At 34.5% G+C, this 24,417-nt stretch overlaps 2 protein-coding genes across 2 annotated transcripts; one reads left to right on the forward strand and one right to left on the reverse strand.

Moving 5' to 3' along the window:
* Positions 1 to 11,362: 11,362 nt before the first annotated feature.
* LOC117780694 (very-long-chain (3R)-3-hydroxyacyl-CoA dehydratase 3) lies at positions 11,363 to 12,967 on the forward strand. The gene is made up of 4 exons (XM_034617323.1): positions 11,363 to 11,542; positions 11,665 to 12,016; positions 12,081 to 12,426; positions 12,496 to 12,967. Exons 1-4 carry the CDS (start codon positions 11,438 to 11,440, stop codon positions 12,818 to 12,820), a joined length of 1,128 nt encoding a protein of 375 aa, XP_034473214.1. The 5' UTR covers positions 11,363 to 11,437; the 3' UTR covers positions 12,821 to 12,967.
* A 1,955-nt stretch (positions 12,968 to 14,922) lies between these two features.
* On the reverse strand, positions 14,923 to 16,224 carry LOC117780695 (fibrinogen-like protein 1). Its single transcript, XM_034617324.1, has 2 exons — positions 15,178 to 16,224; positions 14,923 to 15,118 (listed from the first exon to the last, which is right to left on the reverse strand). The coding sequence occupies exons 1-2, from the start codon at positions 16,107 to 16,109 to the stop codon at positions 14,995 to 14,997; spliced, it is 1,056 nt and encodes a 351-aa protein (XP_034473215.1). The 5' UTR covers positions 16,110 to 16,224; the 3' UTR covers positions 14,923 to 14,994.
* Between the last annotated feature and the right edge of the window lie 8,193 nt (positions 16,225 to 24,417).

A 24,417-nucleotide genomic window follows, 5' to 3' on the forward strand; every position in this document is an offset into this window, starting at 1 on the left:
AACGTAATTTCAATTAATAATAATTAATTGTAAAATTTATTTAATATTTTTAATATGGATTTATGAAGTTTCTCGATGCTATTTTTTCAGTTTGTATATCGGTCTTTACGGCAAAATAGAAGATTGCTACATTTGGCACGTTAGTCGCAATTGATTGATTACTCTGCTCTAATTGGAGATATTTGGTGATCCATCAAGGACAGAAACAATTGCTTGAAGGGAAGAACACATGTAGGATTAGTCGTAGGTTTTTTATTTCACCCAATTTTGACAATTATCACGCTGTTATTAGTTCCTTGTCTATTTTCTACCTTCATATCGTTAGAATTGGTACTATGACTATCATCAGTTTCTAGCTAGAAGGAAAACTCATCCAGCCAGTCCAGGTCCTCTTCTGGTAGCAATTGCTTCAAGTACCTCACCTCCTCTTCGTATTCGGCTTGCAATGTGGAAATATTACTTGAATAGGGTGGAAAGGTCCTCGCAATGATGGCTTCCCGTCGCGCCAATTCTGCTATTCCCCGCTCATACATGAACCTCTCATGCTCCTCGTGGGCTAATCGAATGATACGATTGATCTCGAGACCAAGTTGATCTGTGACTGTCAGCAATCCTTGAGTCAACGGAGTGGTTCCATCTACCTCCTCGTAGGCGGCCGGAATATCCAGAGCACTCGTATCCGCAGTTAATTCTACCTCACAGAAATGCATCGTAATTAAAGTGAAAGTTGATATATTGACAAGTTGGCAAGCAAAACTCTTTGAATTCAAAGCATGCTCTGTTATTCTTATTATAACAAGGATTTTTGGCTTAGGAGTGATTACTCTTATTTACAATAGATCCAAGTTAAAACTAAGCACATTATTGGATGTTTAATTGACATGTGCGGATTTTATCGACAGATTAGGTTTATCCTTAGCCTCGAGAAACCATTGTTGCTTCTTCATCTCATGCTCCTTAGCTGCCTGCCTAATGATCTCGCTAACCACCTGGTCGACCCTCTTATGATCCTGCTCCATGGTTAAAAGGTGCACAGAATTGTAAATGCTGTGCACCTCCACGTAAGCCGCGGGTTCCAGGCAGTACCATATGTTGGCCAGCTTGTATTGGTTAGCCCAGTCGTCACGTCCAACTGAATTCAATTCACGACCAACGATTCCGTTATACCCCCAAATACAGTTGTCGCACTTCAAGGGAACACAAACATATAATTTGATACATACAGTATGTCAAGTCATTTTCTTCATAAGGGAATAAAATTACATATTTGTTTTTATTTATATTTTCTAAGTATTTTAACGCTATGGTCTTAAATTATTCTTCTTCTTATCTTGTACTAAAGATACGCAAGAAAAAATCTTTCTAGAAAATAAAAAAAAATCCTGCAACTGGAAATACTTTGGATTTATAAGAAATGCGTACGGAAAAACTTTTGATGAGCTTAAACTCGTGATCAAGTGTATTGCTTTAAGTCCAATGTGCAAAGAATTTATAATAAGATTGGTTTTTATTTATTATTTTAAACTAGTACACAAACTAAATCGTTCTTGGAATAAGATCTATTTTTTTATTTCAGTAATTTTAATCTTAGCGAGAAATTAAGTTTGAAATTCTTGACTTTTCGCTCTGTGTAATCGACTAAAAAAAAAAAAGAAAACTAATAATATTTAAACAAAAGCCTTGAATTCTTTATTTCGTCAGAACATTTACTTGACTAGCTGTACGCATTTATGGTATTTCCCCCTTTTCGATAAACATTTGCAGTAAACAAAAGCTAGGGTTATTATGTCACATCAACAAGTCGCCCCGTTAGCTGATTCCCAGACCAGACTCAGTCCCTCAATACGCCGTTCATTTTAATTTGTGTCAATTTTCAATAAACGATATATTACGAGTGCGGAGTACGAGAACACTTTTGTCTCTGAGCCACTGAGTGCCTAGGTCAAAGGCGCCACATAAATCTCACCCAGTTCATTAAAGGCTTAAGGGCTAATTGGACACGGGGACTATTGAGTGCGAGAGTGAGAGTGAGAGCTTTTCAGCCCAAAAAAAGCTCTGCCTAAAAGATATGGATAATAAGCTCCTTGCGTTTGCAGAGCTTTCAGCAAAGTTCTTCGGTTGCTGTCTCTGCTTACTGCCCGTAATTGTTATTGTGTGAGAGTTGCACCCATTTTATGTTTTGGCAGGTTGTAAGACAGTAGGTCAACTTCTACTTACACCGAGTATTAGAAGAATCTTTAATTTCAAGTTGAGTAAAACAAAAGAAATCTGATATGAAACATATTTAATCTGAATATAATGTAATTGAATTAACATTTAAGTAAGTATTTAGTTTCCACTATAATTTTACTACAGTCAAACCAGCTTATTTTGAATTTTAAGAACTCTTTTTTTTTTTTAAGTGTCGCATATGTACACAAAATGCTTATCTAATTAAATAGTTAATAATACGGAAAGTTAATTATCTACTCAATTGTGTATTGTTTCACTAAATGCCATTTGTCTTGAATGCAATAGTAAATAGTAATACGAATGTACTTTATAAGGAATCCCACTCTACATATAGTACTATTTCCTTTTAAAGGCCGCGACTTCAATCCTATTGATTGGCGTTACTGGAATCAGTTAGTCAAACACTTTGTGGCAATTTAGCTATCTGTCAAATAAATTACACTAGGCAACAGTCCAAATCTGAATTGAACCAAACCGACTTTTTTGGATAGATATGGGGCCCCAAACGAAGAAAACAATTTTTTTCTATATGGCGGAGTATTTTTTAGAATTTTTTAAAATTTGGTTTTTATTTTTTCCGTTTTTTAGAGGTGCCCCCGTTTTTGTCATCATTACTTGAATATGCCTTGAATTTTAAAGTAAAATAAGCTAAAAAAAATGGCGTTAAAAAAACAACATTTTCTTAATTCAAAAATTAATAGCTCTAAAACTACTGGTTTTAATCTTAGACTGCGTATTGATGAATTACAGATATATTGATTAAATTTCGTTTTAGGCTTCACCTCGAAAAATCGGCAAGAAAATAAAACAAAATTTAAAAAAATTCTAAAAAAAACTTTGCCATATAAAAAAAATGTTTTTCGTCGTTTGGGGCCCCATATCTATCCAAAAAAGTCGGTTTGGTTTAATTTAGAAGAAAAAAGTCAAAATTTGCTGCCTAGTGTTATTTGTTTGTTTTCATTATTTATCAATCCAGGGGAGGAGGGCGTCTGGCGCTACTGAAACCAAAACAAGAGACAACACCTATTCGGTTACACAGCCAAACAACAAATTGAAAATTACATTTCTTTGGTGAAAGGGTGAGGGAATGGGGCTGCTTGGTGTAGGTGTAATAAAAATTTTATGAGCTTGTATACAACAAATCGACGCACGATATTCAGTCGAACGACATATCAAATGCACGTTAGCAAAATCGAAAACAAACCACGAATAACTGAGAATCAATTATTCACTTAGTCAATCAAACACTTTGACTCAAAGAAAGTTAAGAATCTTACTATTTAATTCAACTTGATTGCACGAAATGACTATGAGACTCTTGTTTAGTTACACATGTTTATATAGCATACTTTTTGGAGGCGCATTAAATTCCAACTTTATTTTTAGATCCCAAGCATGTCCTGTGAAATTGAATTACAATTGCAAACTTTATGCTTAGAAACACATATATTCATATGTGAAAGTACTTAAATTCTATCCTAATAAACTAATAATTTGGTATTGTTGACGAAGCATACAATCCAACTCTAATAAACGGTATTAAAAGTGGTGACAAAATTTGTATATTTATGAAATATTTATCATATTTGCATTGAAATGTGCAAGAAAATTTAAATTTTACTCATAAAATAACCAACCATTTATAACCTACAAGTGTCATTATTAAGAAATTTAGTCCAAATTTGTATAATGACATATAAAATAAAAAGGAGAGACAATTTGTAATTAAAGTGTATTTGATCAAACAGGCAAAACAAGAAAGCTTAAACTCAAAAGTAAAACAAACATTAATAGATTTTAGAAATTTCAGACTGATAAAAAAAATTATTGAAAATATTCATGAAATCAAAAATAATAATGCAGATATTAATTGCTGTATTTACTCACATAGTCACTTCCAAATATATACTTTTTGAAGTTGGAATTACGCGAAGAATTTTGATATCAATATTATTTCTTAGTCATTGTTTTTAAGATCTTAATTATAATTCTAAGATGTTAGATAAAAATTTTTAAAATATTGAATAAATCTTAAAATTTATCAAAAAAAAATACTTTAAATTAGACAAGAATTTTTTGAATTAATTAGTTATCAAGCCCCATTAACTAGACATTAAGAATATTAAACAAATTTCATTATTTTTAAAAATCATTTTATCAATGCGGAAAGCAGTCCGCGCTAGTGACGAAAGAAGCACGAAGAGTGCAAAAGGCGACTAGCAATATATACAGCTAAAATGGAAAGTTTGCTACGACTGTCCGAACAGATCGAGTTATATACCGATCGAAAGGTTTAGTCCAAACTAACATATTGGCATACAAAAACATTAGCCAACTCACCTGGCTCATGAGAAAAGAGGGTGTAAGTGGGAGGCTACAAAATTTAAATGATTGCAGCTAATGAGGCCGTTGGGGACTTTTGGTAAAAATTTTTACTTTTTAAAAATACTTATGAAAAATACGCGTCGAATGACACCTCCCTCATCCAAATTTGACAGCTAGTTCAAAAGATAATTAAATTTGAAATTTGTAGGGGCCTTTCCAAAATGAAATGAAAAGTCAGTTTGTGTGCTTGATTGTTTGTTTGGCTGTTTGCATCAAAGCGCTAAAAAAAATTAGATTTAATAATGGGGATTCCAAGGCAGCAAACATCCAAAATGTTGTTAAAGGTCCGGTTCGGTGGCTCGAACCATAGAGCAAGACATCAGCTCGGTTCGCGAATTGGCTTATATACGCCCTTAACCCAAGGTTTGGGTTCAAACCATGGTTCAATTCCATACAAAAAAAAAATATTTTTTTTCTTATACATTTTTCTCTACATTTTGAACTTATTAAATTTTTTGAGGAATCATCAAATCAATCAAATTTTAATGATTATTTAAATTTATTGAAGATTTAAAGTAAAGAAGTATAATAATTACGTAATATTAGAAATCTATAAGATTTATGTAATTAATTTTTTCACAAAGTAAATAATTTCAAGGGTTCAGTTCATGATCCGGCTCAGGCTGCTTAAAACCCCGAAGCGAACCAAAAATCTAGAAATGCTCGTTCTACAAAATTTTGAAAAAACCGCTTGTTCAGCAGGAAAACGCAAAGTCCCGCTAAAATTGAAACCTCAATAGTTTCCAAGCCATAGGGTCTTTTAGGCGTACCTTTAAACCATTTTTCTAAAGTACTCAGGTAAAATTTTACAGATGAAATAAGTTGTTTAAGTTTACATTTTGGCGATTTATGACAAAACGGCTCTAACGATTTTTATTTATTTTCAATATGTTGTAATACGTAAAATTTCGCGTGTTTTGGTATATTATATATAACTTTTGGAAGAGAGGTTTGGAAGATATTACTTGTTAACTGAATATATACATTTTTCGGTCTGTCGAAAACTTTTAACGTTTTAACTTTTTTGTTTTTTAAGATATCCCAACCAGTCTGATGATAATGCATTTAAGTCAGTCTTATATATTCTGCCCAAATTTGGTTCAAATCGGTTCCCTATATATGATATCATATATCTGTCATTGGAATAATCAGTGTAACATTTAATGCCTCCAGCTTCGTCGTGCCGAAAGGCTTGAGAACATGGTATCCTGCTTTGAGTTAATTGTAAATTTTAAATTTGAAGTAAGCATATTGTTCAAGGATGAATATAAGACAGCAATAAAATATGTAACGACTGCACAGATAGGGTGACAGAAAATATGCGTTTGACCAAAATAAATAAATGGGTAACTCGATACCTAAGAAAAAGGCATGAGAACGGCTGAAATGCAAGATAGGGCATAACCGTAACACATGTGTGCTGCACATGTTTAGCTGATAATGCGGCGTCCTTTCATTCCAGGAGTTAGAATATAAGATTTTCATGTTACCTTCGTAAGACTAAGATTTTAAGAAACAAATTCAGTTCGTATTTATAACTCAAAAAGGAACGTTGTGTCCTGTTCACATATTAAAAACGTTCTTTCAAGTATCAATGTCAGAAGCATATGAAATTCTAAAATTTCTGATATCTTCTCAAAAAAAACCTCTTAACGAGGTAAAAGTCTAGTGACGAAAGTCTATCCATGTCCGATCTTGATGCGATTCAATGGGATAATAGATAATAATAATAGATAACGTTAATTACCACGAGAAACGTATTATCTTAAGAACTGTGGGTGTAGTGGCTTTTCGCAATTTGCGGGGGCGAAGGGGGCCTGGCTTTAATTTGATCTGCGTAAGGTATATTGAAATCTGTGTGTCAAATTTGGTTACGCTATCTTTTATAGCATCTGAGATCCCTTTGTTCATACAGACAAACGAACAGTTTTTCGCGATTTACGGGGGTGGAGGGGGGCGTTGCTTAAATTTAAAACAAACTTGATCTGCGTGGGGTATACAGAAACCTGTGCGCCAAATTTGGTTGCTCTACCTCTTATAGTCTCCGAGATCCTTTTGTTCATACAGACAGACAGACGGACATACAGACAGACGGACATGGCTATATCGACTCGGCTATAGGCTATCAAGAATATATATACTTTGTTGGGTCGGAGATGCCTCCTTCTCCCTGTTACATACATTCCAACGAGCACAATATACCCTTTTACTTATTTTATTAGTAACGGTTGTATAGTAATTACATTCGGCACTGCGTTAAAAATCTAATTTTTATGTAATAAGAAGCTCCACCTTTTTGCGCATTGTGCAGAATGTAAATTATTTTTTTAATTTATATATTTTGTTTTAAACTTATATATAAAGTTGAATATTTTTCGTCACAAAATTGGATATCAGTTTCGTCACTAGACTTTTACCTCGTAGTGAGGTTTTTTTTTTATTATTTAATACTTAATACAAACAATTCAAAATATCTTTCATATCTTTCACTAGTAGTCTCAAGTTGGTTGAAAGATGAAGAAAACTACCCGCTTATAAAACCAACTTAAATGAGAAGAAGATGGAAGGAATAGAGCAATAACAAAACATCCTAAGCATGTCTGAGCACAATGAGCCGCATAAACTTGGCGCCATCAAAGCAGAAAGTAGGAACAAAAGAAATAAGAGAAGTAAAACCGAAAAGAAGACTAGACAAATAACACTAAGAGGATGAGGTGGAAAAGGGGCTTTCCCCAACTCCAACAATTTCAGCCACTGGATAAAGTGTTAGGCAAATTGGCCAAAATCCGAATCTCGTAGGCATGCAATGCGTGTGATTTGTGATTTGAGCTGCAACTTGTTGCACTTACTTTGGCATCGCCGGCTTGCAACTCCAGCTGCGAGGTAGCCGGCGTGGGCTGCAACTGCAACTGCGACTGCTGTTGATCCCCCTCCCGGCTATAATAATCCGCCAAGGTGGGCACAATGAGCACGCCCACTTTGTTGCGAGCCACCTGCTGTTGGATGCGCCGGTGACGCGGTGGCAGCATCATACGATGTGCCACAAGAGCCATGCTTGCAACTCACTCAACGCCGCACCGCTCCGAGCCGAACCGAACCGAATCACAAAAGCGTTGGCCAAAACCAAAGACGTGTTAACGGAAAAATCAAAGCAGCCGCCGCGACTTCGCTTTGATCGAACAAAACGCTTGCTGCTAACTGAAAAGCGTCGCGTCGGAACGCAGCGAAAAAACAAGCAAACGAAAACGAAACGAAAAGAAAACGAAAATGAAAATGTAAGCGACAACAAATCGCGCCGGAAAAGCTAAAAAGGAAATGTCTAAATTGTGCATCTCGTTCTGACACACGCACTAACTGTATGCCTGCCCTCTCATTCTATTCCTCTCCATCTGTCTCTTTTATTCTTGCTCTCTCGCTCTGTATAACTTTCTCTCTCTCTTTTTCTGCTTGCCTATTAAATGCTGCATGTTTGATGAGCGTTTTGTTGTTGTTATTTCAACGTTAATATTAATGTCCGACGCGACTGTCTGTCAGCTGTGTCCCTCTGTGTGTATGTATGTTGTATGTGTGTGTGTGTGTCCTGGCGACAGTCGTGTCTCTTTTGTGTGTTTGCTTAAGTTTACCAACACGTGCGCAGCACATTTAATAAAAAGAACACAAACATATACACAATAATGACACACGCACGCTTACTTAGTTATGAATACACACACACACTAAAATATATTATTTCTTGTTAAAATAAAATTACGAAATAACAAAAACAAAAGTTAAAGTATTATAAAAAATGTTATACCAGCTTAAAGCCGACTAACAGATACCCTACAGAAAGATACTATTTCATTAACTTAGACTTATTTATAGATGCATCAATACAAAAAAAAATAATTTTAAAATTGCATAGATACAAGACTACAAGAATTATAAAATCTTGAATTATTTTTTATTCTGTTTTAGTAATTTTGTAAACCAGAGCGCCACGGTGCCACCATTTGTTTGATACGAAATAGTACTTGTTTATACTTTCCTAACAATTTAAGATTTTTATTCTTATATTAAGATTTTAAGATTTTTTAGATAAATAATCTTAGTTTTAGTAATTTGGTCTTAAAATAATCCTAATATTTAATTTATTGCTTACTAATTAAAGAAGTTTTGAAATAAAAATAAAATTTATGTACGTTTTTACAATTTTGATTTGTGCAATTTACATAACAAATTGTTTTTTTATTTTATCGCTCTTAGATTAATCTTGTAACAACAGAGCTGTAAATCCAAAGTTGTCACTGTAAAGAGTCTTTAATGCACATGAAAGCTTTCAGGACTCAACAAGCTGAATACATGTTGACACCTGTACTGTTCACTCTTTTACTCACTGGCTCTTACGACTTATTGCAGTGTATTCGCTATACAACATTTCGCTCCTGCCGGCATTTATAATTTGACTCATGTGGACACGCTCAGTCACACAAAGACACAAGCACAGACATCCCCTGTTACTCCCCTTCCAGCTCTGTCACTTAACCAACTTGTTTACTTGACCTTAACCACTGCCAGTTGACAACAACAAACGATGAAAACGGAAAACGGAAAACAGAGAACGAGGCGTAAATAAAAGAACTTTTATTTTGGTCTTCATCGATGTAAATAACTGAATATTATATTCATAAGTTTGGTAACAGCTACATATGTACGTCATTGACTATTATTGGTCACAATTAGGCTAACAGAATACTATATATGGCCAAAGAGCCTGAAACGTCTGGAACCACATTGCGTATACGTGTTATACTTAACACTTCACTTTGCGGGTCAACATTTATTATGTTCTGAGACAGACTGCAACATCTGGAAAACCAAGACGGTCACAAAATAACTGGGTCGCTTGCCTATCGGTGCTTTGTTCATTTTCTGCTAACAAAAATACACTTTGAACAATGCAAAAGGAAATTGTTAGTCGGTTTCCTTTTTGGATTGCTCGCTCATAGATTTATTTACTATATATCGAGTTCTTTTTGCGATCGTTAACAGTTTTACCATCTTTAAATTTAATTGCACTATTCGATATTTGGTAGATTTAAAGAGGCAGATAACGCTATCCGTAGAATTCACATAATTATAATTTAAAGTTCAATATGCAAATGCTTACAGCTTTCTTCTACCAGCAACTAAATTTAAGTCAACCATAAAAACTAAACTAAGTATAAGAGATAGCCTAATGCCTTAACTTATTTCCAACAGCTTCATATACTTTTTTAATACATTTTTTAACGATTATCTATAAGCTATTTAAAATTATTAAAATCAAATAAAAATTAGTTCACTAGGAACCTAATTAGTAGAATTCGCATACGATTCATTTCGATTCATTTATTTATTTGTCAGTTTTAGGGGCGCCTTCGAGAACTTTGCAATTTCAACGTCTAGGAAGTAGTTATAACTTAAATTAATGACACTTACCTTTTTTTTGACATGTTAAACGTTCTGCGAGCTACACCAAAAGCATGACGTCATTACAGTAAGCACAGTCACATACACATACATATATACAATGTATATATATACACATATAGTTGAGATATTGATAGATAAGTTGAGTGATTCGCGGTACGTAGGCAACTAAATCTTGGTCGTGTCTAACGGTTCTTTAGAAAACGCTACATTTTGATGTGGTGCAAAGTTAGTGTATAAAAACGTGTGTGTGTTTGTTGCCTGGAAAAGTACAAAAATATTAGCATACAGAGATTAGCAAAAAAAAACAAATAACTCTTAAACTTTAAGTTCGATAACGCGTATGCTCCATTGTTTTCGCATAAAACCATTTTAAAAAACATTTCTGATAAGTTGTCGCTCTTTGTTTTGGAAAAGCTCTAGGAAGGAAACAAACGACGGAAGGATATCAAAAGCAAAAGCAAAACACAACCCAAACCAGTCATAAAATCCATCACCCCTTTCATTTTGACTACCAGCTTTCTGCTTTGTGCTGGCGGCTCATAAATCAAAATGACCCCAGGCCACACACACACATACACACACACACACACACACATACACTCACGCACACACACATCGAACTCATACGAAAAAGAAAACACACAACATTAAGTATTTGATGACAATATAAAGCTATCAAATATTGTCATGTGTGTAGTTATTTGTAAATATTTCAACTTGCTTATATTTTTTATATTTATCTATACATTATTATTGCATTTTTATACAATTGCCCCATGTTTTAATCTGTAGCAACATATTTTTTTAATTTTGAATTATGCCGCGTCTAAAAATAAAGATGATTGCTACAGAGCTGTGTGTTATATCAACAATCTATTGAATGATTGTCTAAGCGATTAGTTCTGTTTAATCGATATGGAAAAGTAATCGATAGCGCTGCCACAGTTGTTGTGGCAGTTTTTTAAACTATCGATATTTTTCTAGGGTTCAAGGATGCCACTCTGTTGTAAAGAAATGGTCAACATATGTAAACTGCGCGGTATTTAAATATTTTTACCTTTGTACCTCAAGAAGTTGTGTAACTAAATTTAATTTAAATAAATCCAAAAAATTGAAAAAAATTTAAAGCAAAATACTGCACAAATTTTTAAAATTCTAGCTCTAAAATTAAGGAAATTGCATATTTAGTTACTTTTGTTTACAATATGATAATCGGCTTAAATCCGCGAAGCAAGATTGCCAGTCCGTGAATATGAAACAAGCTGGCAGCACTGCCACTTTATTTGTAAATCAGCTGTGGCGTCTCTGTTTCGGCCGGTGTTTATGTATTCCGCGATTTTGGTCTAGAAACTAAGCTAGGTAGGCAATGTCCAATGCGAGTTCAATGGACGCAACTGAATTAAGTCCTTTTGTGTACTGGTCCCAAACGAAGCATACGCTGCTTCTGAAGGTGGACCTCAAAGATGCAAAGGTAAGCTTTTCTGATTTCATGCAGTGAAAAATCAATACACACATACATATGTATGTGTGTGGTACACACTGTGTACACTGTACACTGTAACTGTTCGAGTTAACCGGCATCTTTTGTTATAGGGCGTCATTGCAGACTTCACGCCCACCATGCTATCGTTTAGTGCCAATGGTCATGGAGCACGAGGCCGGAATGCGTACAAGTTCCAGCTGCGATTCTACGAGTTCATTGACGATGACACAGCCACATTTACAGTGACGGACCACAAAATTGAGCTGCTGATACGAAAAGTGGAGCCGGCATGGTGGGTGCGACTTGTGGCAACGCCACAGAAACCGCACTGGCTGCGTATCGACTTTGATCGATGGCGCACTGAGGACGATGGCGAATTAAATGAGACGGCGCGAGATGTGCGCGAGGATTATGTGGAGGAGTATAATAGTCTACAAAAGCAGGAGATTGGATATGTGCGGGGTAAGGAGCTCGATACTTGAATTCTTGCAGCACAACTTGAATTTGTTGCATTTGTACCTCACAGAAAACGCGAAGAAGGTGTATTTAGTCATCTACAATCTGGCGATGCTTGTAGGCTACCTCCACATTCTGGTCATAATGGGAGTGCTCTATTTGCGCGATGGTCCCGCCAGCATTAAGCATACTTATGAGTATGTGGGAACCTCATTTAAATTCGTTCAATTGATGCAATATATGGAGGTAATGCATCCACTTTTTGGCTACACCAAGGGCAGTCCATTGGTGCCTTTCTTTCAAATCTCTGGACGGAACTTTGTGCTCTTCCTAATGATTGAAATGGAACCGCGCATGCATGATAAGCCGGTTGTGTTCTACGTATTCATCATTTGGTCACTGGTGGAGCTGGTGCGGTAAGTGGCACATTTAAACCATTAATAGAGCCCTTACAATAATAAATTGGTTGTGTTTTCGCTTTACAGCTATCCCTACTATGTAAGCCAGCTGCTGAAGCGGGAGAACGCCTTGCTCACCTGGCTGCGATACACCATTTGGATACCACTTTATCCCATGGGCATTGTCTGCGAGGGTGTCATACTGCTGCGCAGCATTCCATACATCGAGGAAACAAAACGCTTTTGCGTGGAGATGCCCAACCATTGGAATTCCAGCTTTGACATGGTGCTGTTCCTGAAAGTCTATCTCCTACTACTCGCTCTGCCTGGCAGCTACTTGGTCATGTCGCATATGTCCAAGTTGCGCGCCAAGAAACTGGGACGCGGTCGTGCCAAGCCAAAAGTTAATTAAGAGTTTTAACTTTGTTAGTTCTACGATTAGATTCCTTAAAAACAATTCTCCTTATTTTAAGTTTATACACAAAAATGTTATATTATGTTTATTGAAAATTCGCTCAATCGATTCGACTTCTATAGTCAGAGATTCTCATATGGTAAATATAATTTGTTATACATAAGATTATCAACTTCACAGCAACAATTCATGTTTACAGAATTTCACAATTCTTGTTTTATAAATAAAACAAAACACTTGACTATCAATAAAAATTAAATGAATTAATAAAAAAAAAATCATTTTTGATACAGTTTCTTTTATCAAAAGAAAATGTCATTATGGGACAATTTAATCCGATGTAGTGATAATATAAGAATATAATGCAATAATAATAATAATAAAAACGGGGACTAGGAACTGATTTTGGAACTATATAGATTACGAATTTGGGTTATCATTTTTAAATTTTTTGTTAGTTCATACAAATCGATGCACCCTAAAATGCATATATGAAATAATATTTTATAATGATAACTGTTTGCCGATTAAGCTGTGCGCTAAATTTGACTTGAATTTCACAAGTTATGGGTAAGTTATGATTGAGGGACATACCAGAAGATCGCCTGCGTTAAGCTTTAACATCCTGTCAAGCATTTTTGTTGATGTTGTTCTTGGTTTTCTCTCTTTGTTTGAGGCTAATCCAATTTGCACTCGAGCGTTAAACAAGGTGCTTCCTGCTGCTGCTGTCGTTGAATGCTCGCACTGAGGACACACTCAACTTGAAAGATGGTTAGCTCCTTTTATGCCCTGGTGCAGGCTCAATTAGTGGCTAGTTTCGGTTTATGGGAGGAGTTTCATAATGTGTGGGTACCACTCAATAATAGATGTATTTTTTGGGTCTTTAATAAATTGCTTTCTCCTGGCGTCAATCAATTGGTGTCGTGTTGAGCCAAGTGACGCAAGTGCAGCAATTTTCGTCTGCTACTGAAGATAAATGCCCCACACACCTCTCACACACACACACACCACTCACAGACACACACATACACGTTATTAATTGCCTGAGTGGTGCTGCCACCACATGCCGACGACAGTTGCCCACATAAATTCCCAGTATAAATTTATCTGCAAGTGCGCCAAAAAAGGCGTTTTCACTGAACTGTCCAAAAATGGAATTGAATAATGAATAATTCAATGCAATTTGCTAGTGCAGCATCCAGCGAAACCGAAGCGAGCCAAACCAAACCGAACCACACCGAAACGAATCGAACCGAACCGAACCGCAACAGGGTTAACGCACAACTAATCACCTAAGCCTACAGCTGCGGCCACTTGAGCCTCTACTACCATAGTTTGTCCTTGACCCAGGCAAAATGAGTTGTTGATTAATGCCCAGCATGGAATGGAATTCCGCGATTGATTTCTCGGACAGTAGATAAGTTGTACCACCGTTTACGAGTACGAGTAAGACAAATGCATGGTATTATGCCACCCGACAGCTGGTGGGGATTTACGATCTAACAACTGCATCTGTCAACAGACATTTAAAATTTCGATTTACTCCACGTTGTGGTCAAGTTTTTGTTTCGTTGCGTTCTCTCCCCGTCGGGACGGTTCATTCATCAGCAGCGCCACTGGAAAACTCTTAGTGAAAGGGGGAAACAGGTTGGATTCGCGAAGTTATCCTAAAATATGAACAGCTCCCAAGTTGTGAATTGCACATAATCAAAGCAAAGTGCAGTGCGTCTTGCCATTTAAATGAAGAGACTGGGATAGGAGAGTTGGCTTAATTTGGAATTAGGATATTTTCTTAAATTTTTATTTTCAATTATACTTAAATGCGTGAGGGTGGGCGAAAAAAATACATAGTTTTTAATGTCGGAGTTTAAAATTTGATAAGATTTGATTTTGGCTAGCCCGAAGACTTTAAAAAGCTTGGTAAAAAAGCATATTACTTCAAAAATTAGAAGAAATCGAACTATTTCTTTATGCTTCTTTATGGATACGATTTTCATATAAATTAAAATAAATAAATTCTAATAAGGAATCGTATTTCTATAATAATACCTTGACTGCAAAATAAATCATTAAATAATAATAAGGAGACGGATTGTACTTTACGTCTTTAGCTGTTTATTATTTCTCTTAAGATTCAAGAATCTTTAATTATAAAAAATAAATTTTTCATTTTATTTTATACGATTAGGTCTGATCATCATTTGAACAAACTTTAAAGGTTTAAAATGCCAAGTTCTCCATTCAACTGCTTTTGAATTTTCAACATTCTGAATGATGTATTGTCCATTTAGATTACTGAAAATTAAACATTTTGATGAACCAGTTAAATGTAATGAAAAAAAATAAGTTTTTACCATAAATAGCAATTTTGATTAAACCACCAGCCAGACTTAAAATTCTCTGCACAATCGAGCTCTTTATTAAAGTTTCGATCAGGTGTAGAGAATTTCATATCCTTGTGACCCAACAGTGCATTCTCAGCATTTCCAGAATATTCTCCTAAAGACTTGATTGCATAGGATTCCTTTTCATTGCCTATGACGAAATTATTATACCGTGCATGTCGACTTTCGCTTTCAAAATCCTCAAGATGTATATATAATTCATGTGGTTGTGAATTTGTAATAAGATGCAGCTTCTCAAGTCCGATAAAGAACTCATTACGCAAGTCCCCGAAACCCATACGATAGTCTGTCCAATTGCGATTAAAATTCTCAGTACCATCTTGACGACGCTGAATTACTGTCCAGCCGGAGCCAGCTAAAGTTGAATCACAGGGTATCGGAAAGTGCTCAATGCCGGGTACTTTGAACATGTAGACATCTGATGATTTACCTATACAATTTTTACTCAACTTTTGATCGAAATAAAGCTCAGTTCCCTTGGGTTTTCTTATTTCTGAGGGCTTATCAGTTTCCAGTATAGTAATCTGGGAAATAAGCACATTATTTTCATTTGCGTTTAATTGTGCCTTATCAGAGGACTCAATTAATGGATTTTCTTTAATTGCAGAATGCAAATTCACATTTATCGAATTTTCCGATTGCATCTTTGCACTTTTACCCAAAACTTTATTTTCAATTATATTCCTTAAGGGCTTTAAATCCGTTTCTGATTTTGGACTCTGCAATATCTGACTTTGTAACTCTAGTATTTGTTTATTTTTTTCCTTAATCAACTCTTCGCTATTTACATTTTTCTCTTTATAGACTTTTTCTAACTCGAGTTGTTTCTCCAGTTTTATTTCTTGAACTATAATGGTACTTTCCATTCGTTTATTTGTCATTTCAAGGCTATGAACTTTAACTAGAAGTTCCTCGTACCGCTGTTCCTTGGTCTTTGTCGTGGAGATATATTGCAGTAAAGGTTTCACTATATTATAACAATAGTAACTACATTGGTTTTCATTTTCCTTGAGAATTGAGCAAGGTTTTCTGTCCATAGATTGCTCACTTAATTGCACTAATACACTTATTAATAATATTTTTAATAATTTATTTAAAACAATATTCATCTCGATTCTTTTTATGTCGATCACCAATTATTATGAAAATGAAACCACACAATTTCGGGTCTTGTTATCAAGCGTTATTCTAGATTTTGTGTTGTGAGAGATGAGTCTCTTATCAGTCACACATTCACTCTCATTCACTCTCTTAGCACAGCTAGAAGAATCGTTTAATTTAACAATATATTGAGTAATTGAAATATAATTAGTCATCATGTTTGAAAATTAAGTCACGTTAGAGGTTGAATTGCTCTTAAAGATTGAGAATAAGCAGACCAAATCAGCTAAGACAACAAAGTCAAAGAGCAAGTAAAAGAGTCTTATTTTATTTTATTCTTCTTATTATTATTTTTTCTTTAATTTGACAGGTAAGCTTAACTGATTGGACAGACATAGACAAAGTTCCATTCTTCCTGTATGTATATACCCACAAAAAAAACCTCTACACGAGGTAAAAGTCTAGTGACGAAAGCAATTTCTAACCCCAAAATTTCTGATATAAAAGTTTGTGACAAACAAAATTCAGTTCGGCACTGCGCAAAAGGAAGCTCACCCTTTTTACTTACAGTGCACAATGCCAATTTTCGCTTTTTATTTATTAATTTATATTTTTATTTAAAATGTTTAGATTAAATTGAATTTTGTTCGTCACAAAATTGGATATCAGAAATTTTGGGGCTAGAAATTGCTTTCGTCACTAGACTTTTACCTCGTGTAGAGGTTTTTTTGTGGGATATCAGAAATTTTTGCAATTGCTTTTGCTTTTGAAATTGTAACTTATCATTTATGCAGACAAAAAATATTTTAAAAAATGTTTTTCTTTAATTATAAAGCAAAGTAGGTGGCTTCGCCCCCTGCTCGCTTTGCTCGCGTTGCTACAGCCGAGCATACTCTAGTGCCGGAGACCCCGTACTTACTATGAAAAAAAAAGTTTTTCACAGTAGAACTTGATTTTCGCCCGATTGGTCCTATGACAGCTATCTGATATAGTGGTCCGATAAGAACTAACTTCGGTCAGGATTTTTAAAACTAACCTAAATGCATATGCTATCAATTTGGTTAAAATATCTCACTAAACAAAAAATTTGTTCATGCTAATACCTAATTTTAACCCGATCGGTCCTATGACAGCTATATGATATAGTGGTCCGATTTGATCCAACTTTAGTCAGGATATATAAAACCAAGTTAAATGCATATTGTATCAGTTTGGTTGAAATAGCTCATAAAACCAAAAAGTTTTTCGTACTAAAACGTGATTTGCGACCGATAGAAAAATTTATTTATTCACTTAACAGGTAATATCTTCCAAACCCCTCAACCAAAATTGATGTTTCATATACCAAAAAATTTAACGTATTACAACATATTAAAATTTAACAGATATCTTTAAAGCCGTTTTGTCAAAAATCGCCAAAATATAAGCTAAAAAACTTTATTTCACCTGTGTTTGAGTACTTTAGAGTTTAAAACACCTTTCCAATGATATAGAAAACATATATGTGGCTTCTATGGTTTGGAAACTGTTGAGGTTTCAATTTTGCCGGGATTTAGCGTTTTCCCGCTAAACTAGCGGTTTTTTAAAAAAGTCGTAGAACAAACATTTCTAGATTTTCGAAAAGGAATAAATCCCCATCACTACATTTAATCTTCTTTAGCGCTTTGATGCAAACAGACAAACAGACAAACAAACTGACTTTTCATTTAATTTTGAGAAGTCCACTAACATTTTCAAATTTATTTATCTTTTGAACCAGTTATCGGATTTGGGTGATTGAGGTATCAATCGACGCGTATTTTTAAGTAGAATATTTAAAAAATACAAAAGACCTCAACATCTCCATTAGCTGCAATCATTTAAATTTTTCCCCTCCCACTTACACCCCCGTATCTCATTACCCAGGTTGGTTAGAAAAAGTTTTATGCCATTTTGTAAGTTAGGACTAAACCTTTCGATCGGTATATAACTCGATGTGATCAGACAGTCGTAGCAAATTTTCCAACTTAGCTGTATATATAGTTAGTCGCCTTTCGCACCCTTCGTGATGCTTTCGTCACTAACGGGAACTGCCGTCCGCAGTGATATAAATTATTCAAAAAAAAAAGCGAAAATTGGCACTCGGCACTTCGCAAAAAGTAATTTTTATGTACAAAGAAGCTCGTTCTTTTTGCGCACAGTGCACAATGCCAATTTTCGTTTTCTTTTTTATTAATTTATATTAATAAACTCAATTTGGTTCGTCACAAAATTGGATATCAGAAATTTTGGGGCTAGAAATTGCTTTCGTCACTAGACTTTTACCTCGTATAGAGGTTTTGTTTGTGGGATTTATATTATTTCATTTATGACTTTAGCTTGACAGGGTGTAAATTGAACTCAGTTCTGTGAACTGTAAAAGTTCTATTTGTAGCAGGTCGGCGACTCTAACCATAAAATCACGGGATCACCAAAATTTATTTAAAACAATTTAATTTTAAAAATCCGTTTGTACGAAGACCTCTACTAAATAAGCAATATTTGGCACACTTAATTCTATGCACTCCACAGACAAAAGAAGTCCCGCAACGCGAATATCGCTGCGCTAGTGACGAAAGCAGCACGAAGGGTGCGAAAGGCGACTAGCATTATGTATAGCTAATATGGAAAATTTGCTACGACTGTCCGATCAGATCAAGTTATATACCGATAGTTCGTTTAGTCCTAACTAACAAATTGGCATACTAAAACTTTTTCTAACTCACCTGGTTCATGAGATAAGGGGGTGTATGTGGGAGGTGCAAAATTTAAATGATTGCAGCTAATGGGGCCGTTGGAGCTTTTTGGTAAAATTTTTTATTTTAAGTAAAAGGGTATATTGTGTTCGCTCAAATGTATGTACAGGGAGAAGGAGGCATGTCCTACCGACTAAAGTATATATATTCTTAATCAGTATCAACATTCGAGTCGATATAGTCATGTGTGTCTGTCCGTGTGAGCGCCTAGATCTCAGAGACTATAAGAGATAGAGATACCAAATTTGGCACACAGATTTCTACAGACCACACGCAGGTCAAGTGTGTTTCAAATTTAAGCCACGTCCCCTTCCGCACCCGAAAGTCGCGAAAAACCACCACGCCCTCAGTTTTTAAGACAATTCGGTTTTATGGTAATTTACGTTATCTATTAATATTATATCTTATCCCACTCAACCGAAGCAAGATCGAACAAGTAGAACTGCTGTAATAGCTAACCAAAGTTTTAAATAATAAAGGCAATACAAGCACCCAAGAGTATGCAGTTGTTTTTATAATATAATAATTTTCTTTATACTTTGCTTAAAAAAGTACAAGTGCACTTTCATAACTGTTGATACAACTGTTGAACTTCAGAGCTGAGCTTATGAAATGAAATTCAGAACTGGCACCGAAACCAAATGTAATAACATGCAACTTCGAGTGCAACATGCACACAATTGCAGTGTAATATCGAATAAACTCATATGAACATATTCGTTTATTGTGATTTCTGTCCTGCTAGTTTTATGGCTCAAATGACTTGCTGTCGATTCCATTTTATGTAATGCTCGGCAGTAACAAATGCTTGAGCTTCAGAAAAAAATACATTTCATTCCTGACAGAGCTCCCACGCCCACGCCCAATCACAAATACACAGCCACATTCACATTCCCATTCACACACTCACACACACATATACACTCAGCGTTATAATGAAGGCCTTTAACCCCTTGTGTGTCATCCATTCAAGTTTTCGGCTGCATAGTTAGTTGAGGTCCGTTAGTTTATTGGTAACAGTTTGGGCATCGGCAACAGTCTTGCAAAAAGTATACGCCTGGGTAGCTCACGTACAGCGCCAGAAACATAAGTTTATGGTTTGAGCTTGAGGCTTTAGATCAGTTACAAGCAGATTTTTATACGAGTAGTTGCTTTCGAAAGTTATGATAAATGAAGAGCAGCTGCAAACAGATGTTGGTGATAACTACGAGATGCTGAGATGTCTGAGGCGCTATCGAAGCGAAGGAAAGAGATGGGAGAAAAGGGTGCAAAATTTGAGCTTATGAAAAATGAGCTGAAATTATTGTGTGTGGCAGCTGCAAAGTGTGTGTCCTGCAATCAATTTCCATTAGTTGCCACGTTTCATTACGCCATGCTTAAATGAACTGCGGCTATAATATTTATATATACATACTTATGCAGATTCTATAGCATTGTGTAATTTTAATAAAGACCAATATGTGAAGAATTGAGTCACTTAAAAATCTTTTGACATCATATTTACAGTTTATAATATATATTTATTATTTGATTAATTTAGCATGTCATATAAGTTATTTGACTATGGGTTTTAATCAGATTACCCAGATTATGTAGGCAATAACCAATTAACTTAAATTTCATACTTAATTTAACTTATAAATCTATTTTATAAAATTTTATTTGGTTTCAAATCATTTTTAATTCTCTGACGGATTATTTTTAATATAAATTAAGAAAAAATATAAAATTCTAGCTCAGATTAAAAATAATTTTAAATCTAATTAGATGAAAAATGCTCAAAATTGCAAACAACAGGATAATTTGGGTCTTTCCCATCTGATTAAATTCCAAAGGAGTTTCAATCTGAGTCAGAAATAGTTCAACACTTTTAGCTTGGACTTTAGAAAATGCTTTTCCCAGGATGGAAAACTGGATTGTCAGTGATTCATTGCTGAAAGTTAGTTTACTGTCCGATTTTATTCTAGAACAAGTAAATATTCCCCAGTTAAGTTTGTTTGGATGTGATATTCCCTTTACCCAGTCCTTTAGATACTCTAACACGTATTTGCACTCAAGTACATACATTGAAAGGCATATTAAAATACATACAAAAAAACAAACACGCCGCAAGAAAGCACGTTGTAGAGTCAATCTTCTCTTTGTCTTCCTTTGTCTTGAGACCCGAAAACTTAATTATCCGATTTGATTTTTAATATTTGGTCCAAGACTGTAACATTAAAATATGTTTTTATAATTCGATATCCAATTCACATAAAATTTACCTAAATCTTATTGACTCTAGCTCTTTTAGTCTCTGAGGTAACAGACTGGCCTAGTTCGAAGATGAATCTTTCAGTCTGTCAAACTCTTCTATAATGAATTGTATAAAAATTTCATTATAGCGTGTCTTTTAAGTATTAATAAAACCAAAAGCATTTCCTAATTGGAAGATCTTTTTGCATTAGCACCGTAGAAAACTCTAAGTTCAAGAAAGAATATTGTATTAAAATTAAATATCATAATCGAAATTTAAAATTTTAAGTCTGAAATTGCGGGGTTATTTTCACTTCAATGCCGTTTGCCTTATGACACTTTCATACGCCCACCAAGCTATGGCCGATGGGCCAATGAATCTTCAAGACCCATTTAAACACACAATCACACTCACACACAAACACGAACACATACTCCAAAAGACCATGCAATTGTGGCCAAAAGGGCTGACAGGGTAAAAGCAAAACTTGGCCAAATGTTTTCCTCTCATTTTTTATTTTATATTTGTTTTCCACCCAAAATTGGCTGCTATTTACCATGGGCTTTGCCCAGTGTCCTCCTCGGTTGGGGCTCCGTCGACTAGAGGCCCGACCGTTGAAGGTCGCCACAATTACTGAAGTGGATAATTAGAGTCCGACGTTGGCGCTAGACCCGTTTTGGAGCAATGTCGACTAAATAAATATTTAAGTTAGTTTATTGAACGGAAGCTATTGTAATGTTGGCGACAAAATGACATACTGAATGACATGGAAATTGGATGAAGTTATATTCGGCTCATTTTACATTTATTTCATAAAGCACACATAGAACTTGTTGCCCTTTTATTAAATGTTGTCAACATATTCTTCAACAAAGTATAAATGTCTTGAGTTGATGTCTGTTCCCAAGAATCCTCAAATTAAATATAAAATATTTGAGTTAATATTACTTTATTTTCCAACAAAATGCTTCTCCACAAAAGGGAATTTATTACTGCTTTAGATTTTAATTAAAACTTCTCGAAAACAATACCATAATATTCAAGGGAAAAACCTTATGTAAGGTAAAATGAGCAAAAACAGATCTGGGCTAAGCTAAAAAGGCGACACTGCTTGTTGCCCTGCTATTGTCCTTTGTGGGGATATCTTGAATTACCTCAACCTTAACAAAATTATATTACCCATAACAGTTTAATTATATAAGCTGATCATTTAAAAAACAATTAAGACCATGAACCCGTCTCGAATCGGTTCGAACGAAGAATTTTAAATTGTTTCTACTTTCAAACGAAACGTGAAAAAAATAATTTGTTAAAGAAAAATTTATAAGCATCGCTGTTATCCTTTAAGGAGCAAAATTAAATAGATAAGAATCTATATATATTTATATTCTTAGCAATCTCTATAAACATTTTTAAGCAGGGACCGTAATCATTATAAGTTATATTATAAAATTTACTTGGTAATGATTATATATAAGTTTTTTATGTTTTTCATCAAGAATAATCATTATGCAATAAAATTGGTGAAAAGTCGAACACAGAATGCGTAAATCACTGTTGTGTTTTTTTTTGAGCGAAAAAAATAAAAATCATTTTTGATCATATTTGATTTTTATTTTTTTATGAATAATAATGATTATTTTTGAGTTTTATGTTTTTTGATCAATGATAATGATTATTTTTGGTTTTTATTTTTTTGATCAAAAATAGTAATTGTTTTTAATTTTTATTTTTTTGTTTATTAAAAATAATGGTTATGGTGTAAGTTTTACTAAATTACTCAAAACTAATGATTTTTATTGAAAAAAAGTAATAAATTAGAAATTTAAAAATTATGGCGGAAATGCAATGATTGTAAAATTACAAATATTTTGGTGTTAATCATTATTTTCTAGAACAATTATAAGTTGGTGTTTTTTTTATTCAAAATAAAAAAAATCATAATTTGCGGTCCCTGTCTTTAAGGCCTTTATAGACGCCCTTTACTATGTATTTAATTATCTTTGTAAAATCATTATAAAGTTATACATGGGACATCACGAAGTTTATTTGGTATACATATCTTTATACTATAGTTATGAAATATTTTTTTCTCCAAATTCAACTGGATCCATGGGCTTCCCGGCAGAATCCTTCTGATGTTTTTTTCTCACTGGGTAAACAACTGTAATTATCAGAAATACTTTTTGGAGTTCGGCAGGTTCCGCCTATCAATTCATGGCCCGGTTGACACACCGAAATCTCTGTCTCCTTAACGTCTTTAGGCATCCGACATTTGCCGTTTAGTAGATATTCATTTTGAATACACTTTAATCCCAATGCTGAGCTCACCGAGATAACAAACAGAAGAATAATAAACCGCATGTTAAAAACTCAAAAGTCCAATTTCAACTGAATTATCCAATTGGAGAAGTGCGAATATATATATTCTAAATTCTTCACCTCTAAGCGAGGAATTACAATCAGCAACGGAATTAATTAAATTATATTATTTTTGCAAATACTTGGATTTGTGATTTTTTTCTATTTTTTCTAGAGTCTTCAATACTTTACAGGCCTGTCCGGTATTTACATTCGGTAAGAATGTTTGGAGCCTGTTTTAATTTCATTTTAGAAAACTTTTTGGAAACGATAAAGTGACAAACAATAACATTTACATACTTATCATAAATGCAACTCTTAAAAGCTAAAATGCAATAAATGATTTATAATGTGAGAACCGGAACAGGCCTGATAATTTCAATGTCTTATAAGAAAGACTAGTCGAGATCCCGACTAAAGGATACCCTTTACATACTTTAGGAGCTTGAATGGCTTTAAAAATTTAAACTGTTTCTGCCATTCTGTTAAACCGATCTTGCTGCGATTAAGTAGGATGATAAATAATAACAATAGATAACGTAGATTACCACTTAAAACTATTATCACTGCGGACCTCAGTCCGCGCTACTGACGATAGCGACTCGCAATATATACAGCTAATATGGAAAATTTGCTACGACTGTTCGATCAGATCAAGTTATATACCGATTGAAAACTTTTGCTAACTCACCTGGCTCATGATATAAGGGGATGTGA

The sequence above is a fragment of the Drosophila innubila genome (genome assembly GCF_004354385.1).
Source record: "Drosophila innubila isolate TH190305 chromosome 2L unlocalized genomic scaffold, UK_Dinn_1.0 4_B_2L, whole genome shotgun sequence".
Classification (NCBI taxonomy): Eukaryota; Metazoa; Arthropoda; class Insecta; order Diptera; family Drosophilidae; genus Drosophila; species Drosophila innubila.

Bases quoted from the DNA above. Each gene is read 5' to 3' on its own strand.
- LOC117780694 (XM_034617323.1), top strand. From the start codon at position 11,438: ATGTCCAATGCGAGTTCAATGGACGCAACTGAATTAAGTCCTTTTGTG. The intron at 12,017-12,080 runs GTAAGGAGCTCG...TGTACCTCACAG, and splicing joins GGAGATTGGATATGTGCGGG to AAAACGCGAAGAAGGTGTAT. The intron at 12,427-12,495 runs GTAAGTGGCACA...TTCGCTTTACAG, and splicing joins TCACTGGTGGAGCTGGTGCG to CTATCCCTACTATGTAAGCC.
- LOC117780695 (XM_034617324.1), bottom strand. From the start codon at position 16,109: ATGACAAATAAACGAATGGAAAGTACCATTATAGTTCAAGAAATAAAA. The intron at 15,119-15,177 runs GTAAAAACTTAT...TTTAATTTTCAG, and splicing joins AATCAAAATTGCTATTTATG to TAATCTAAATGGACAATACA.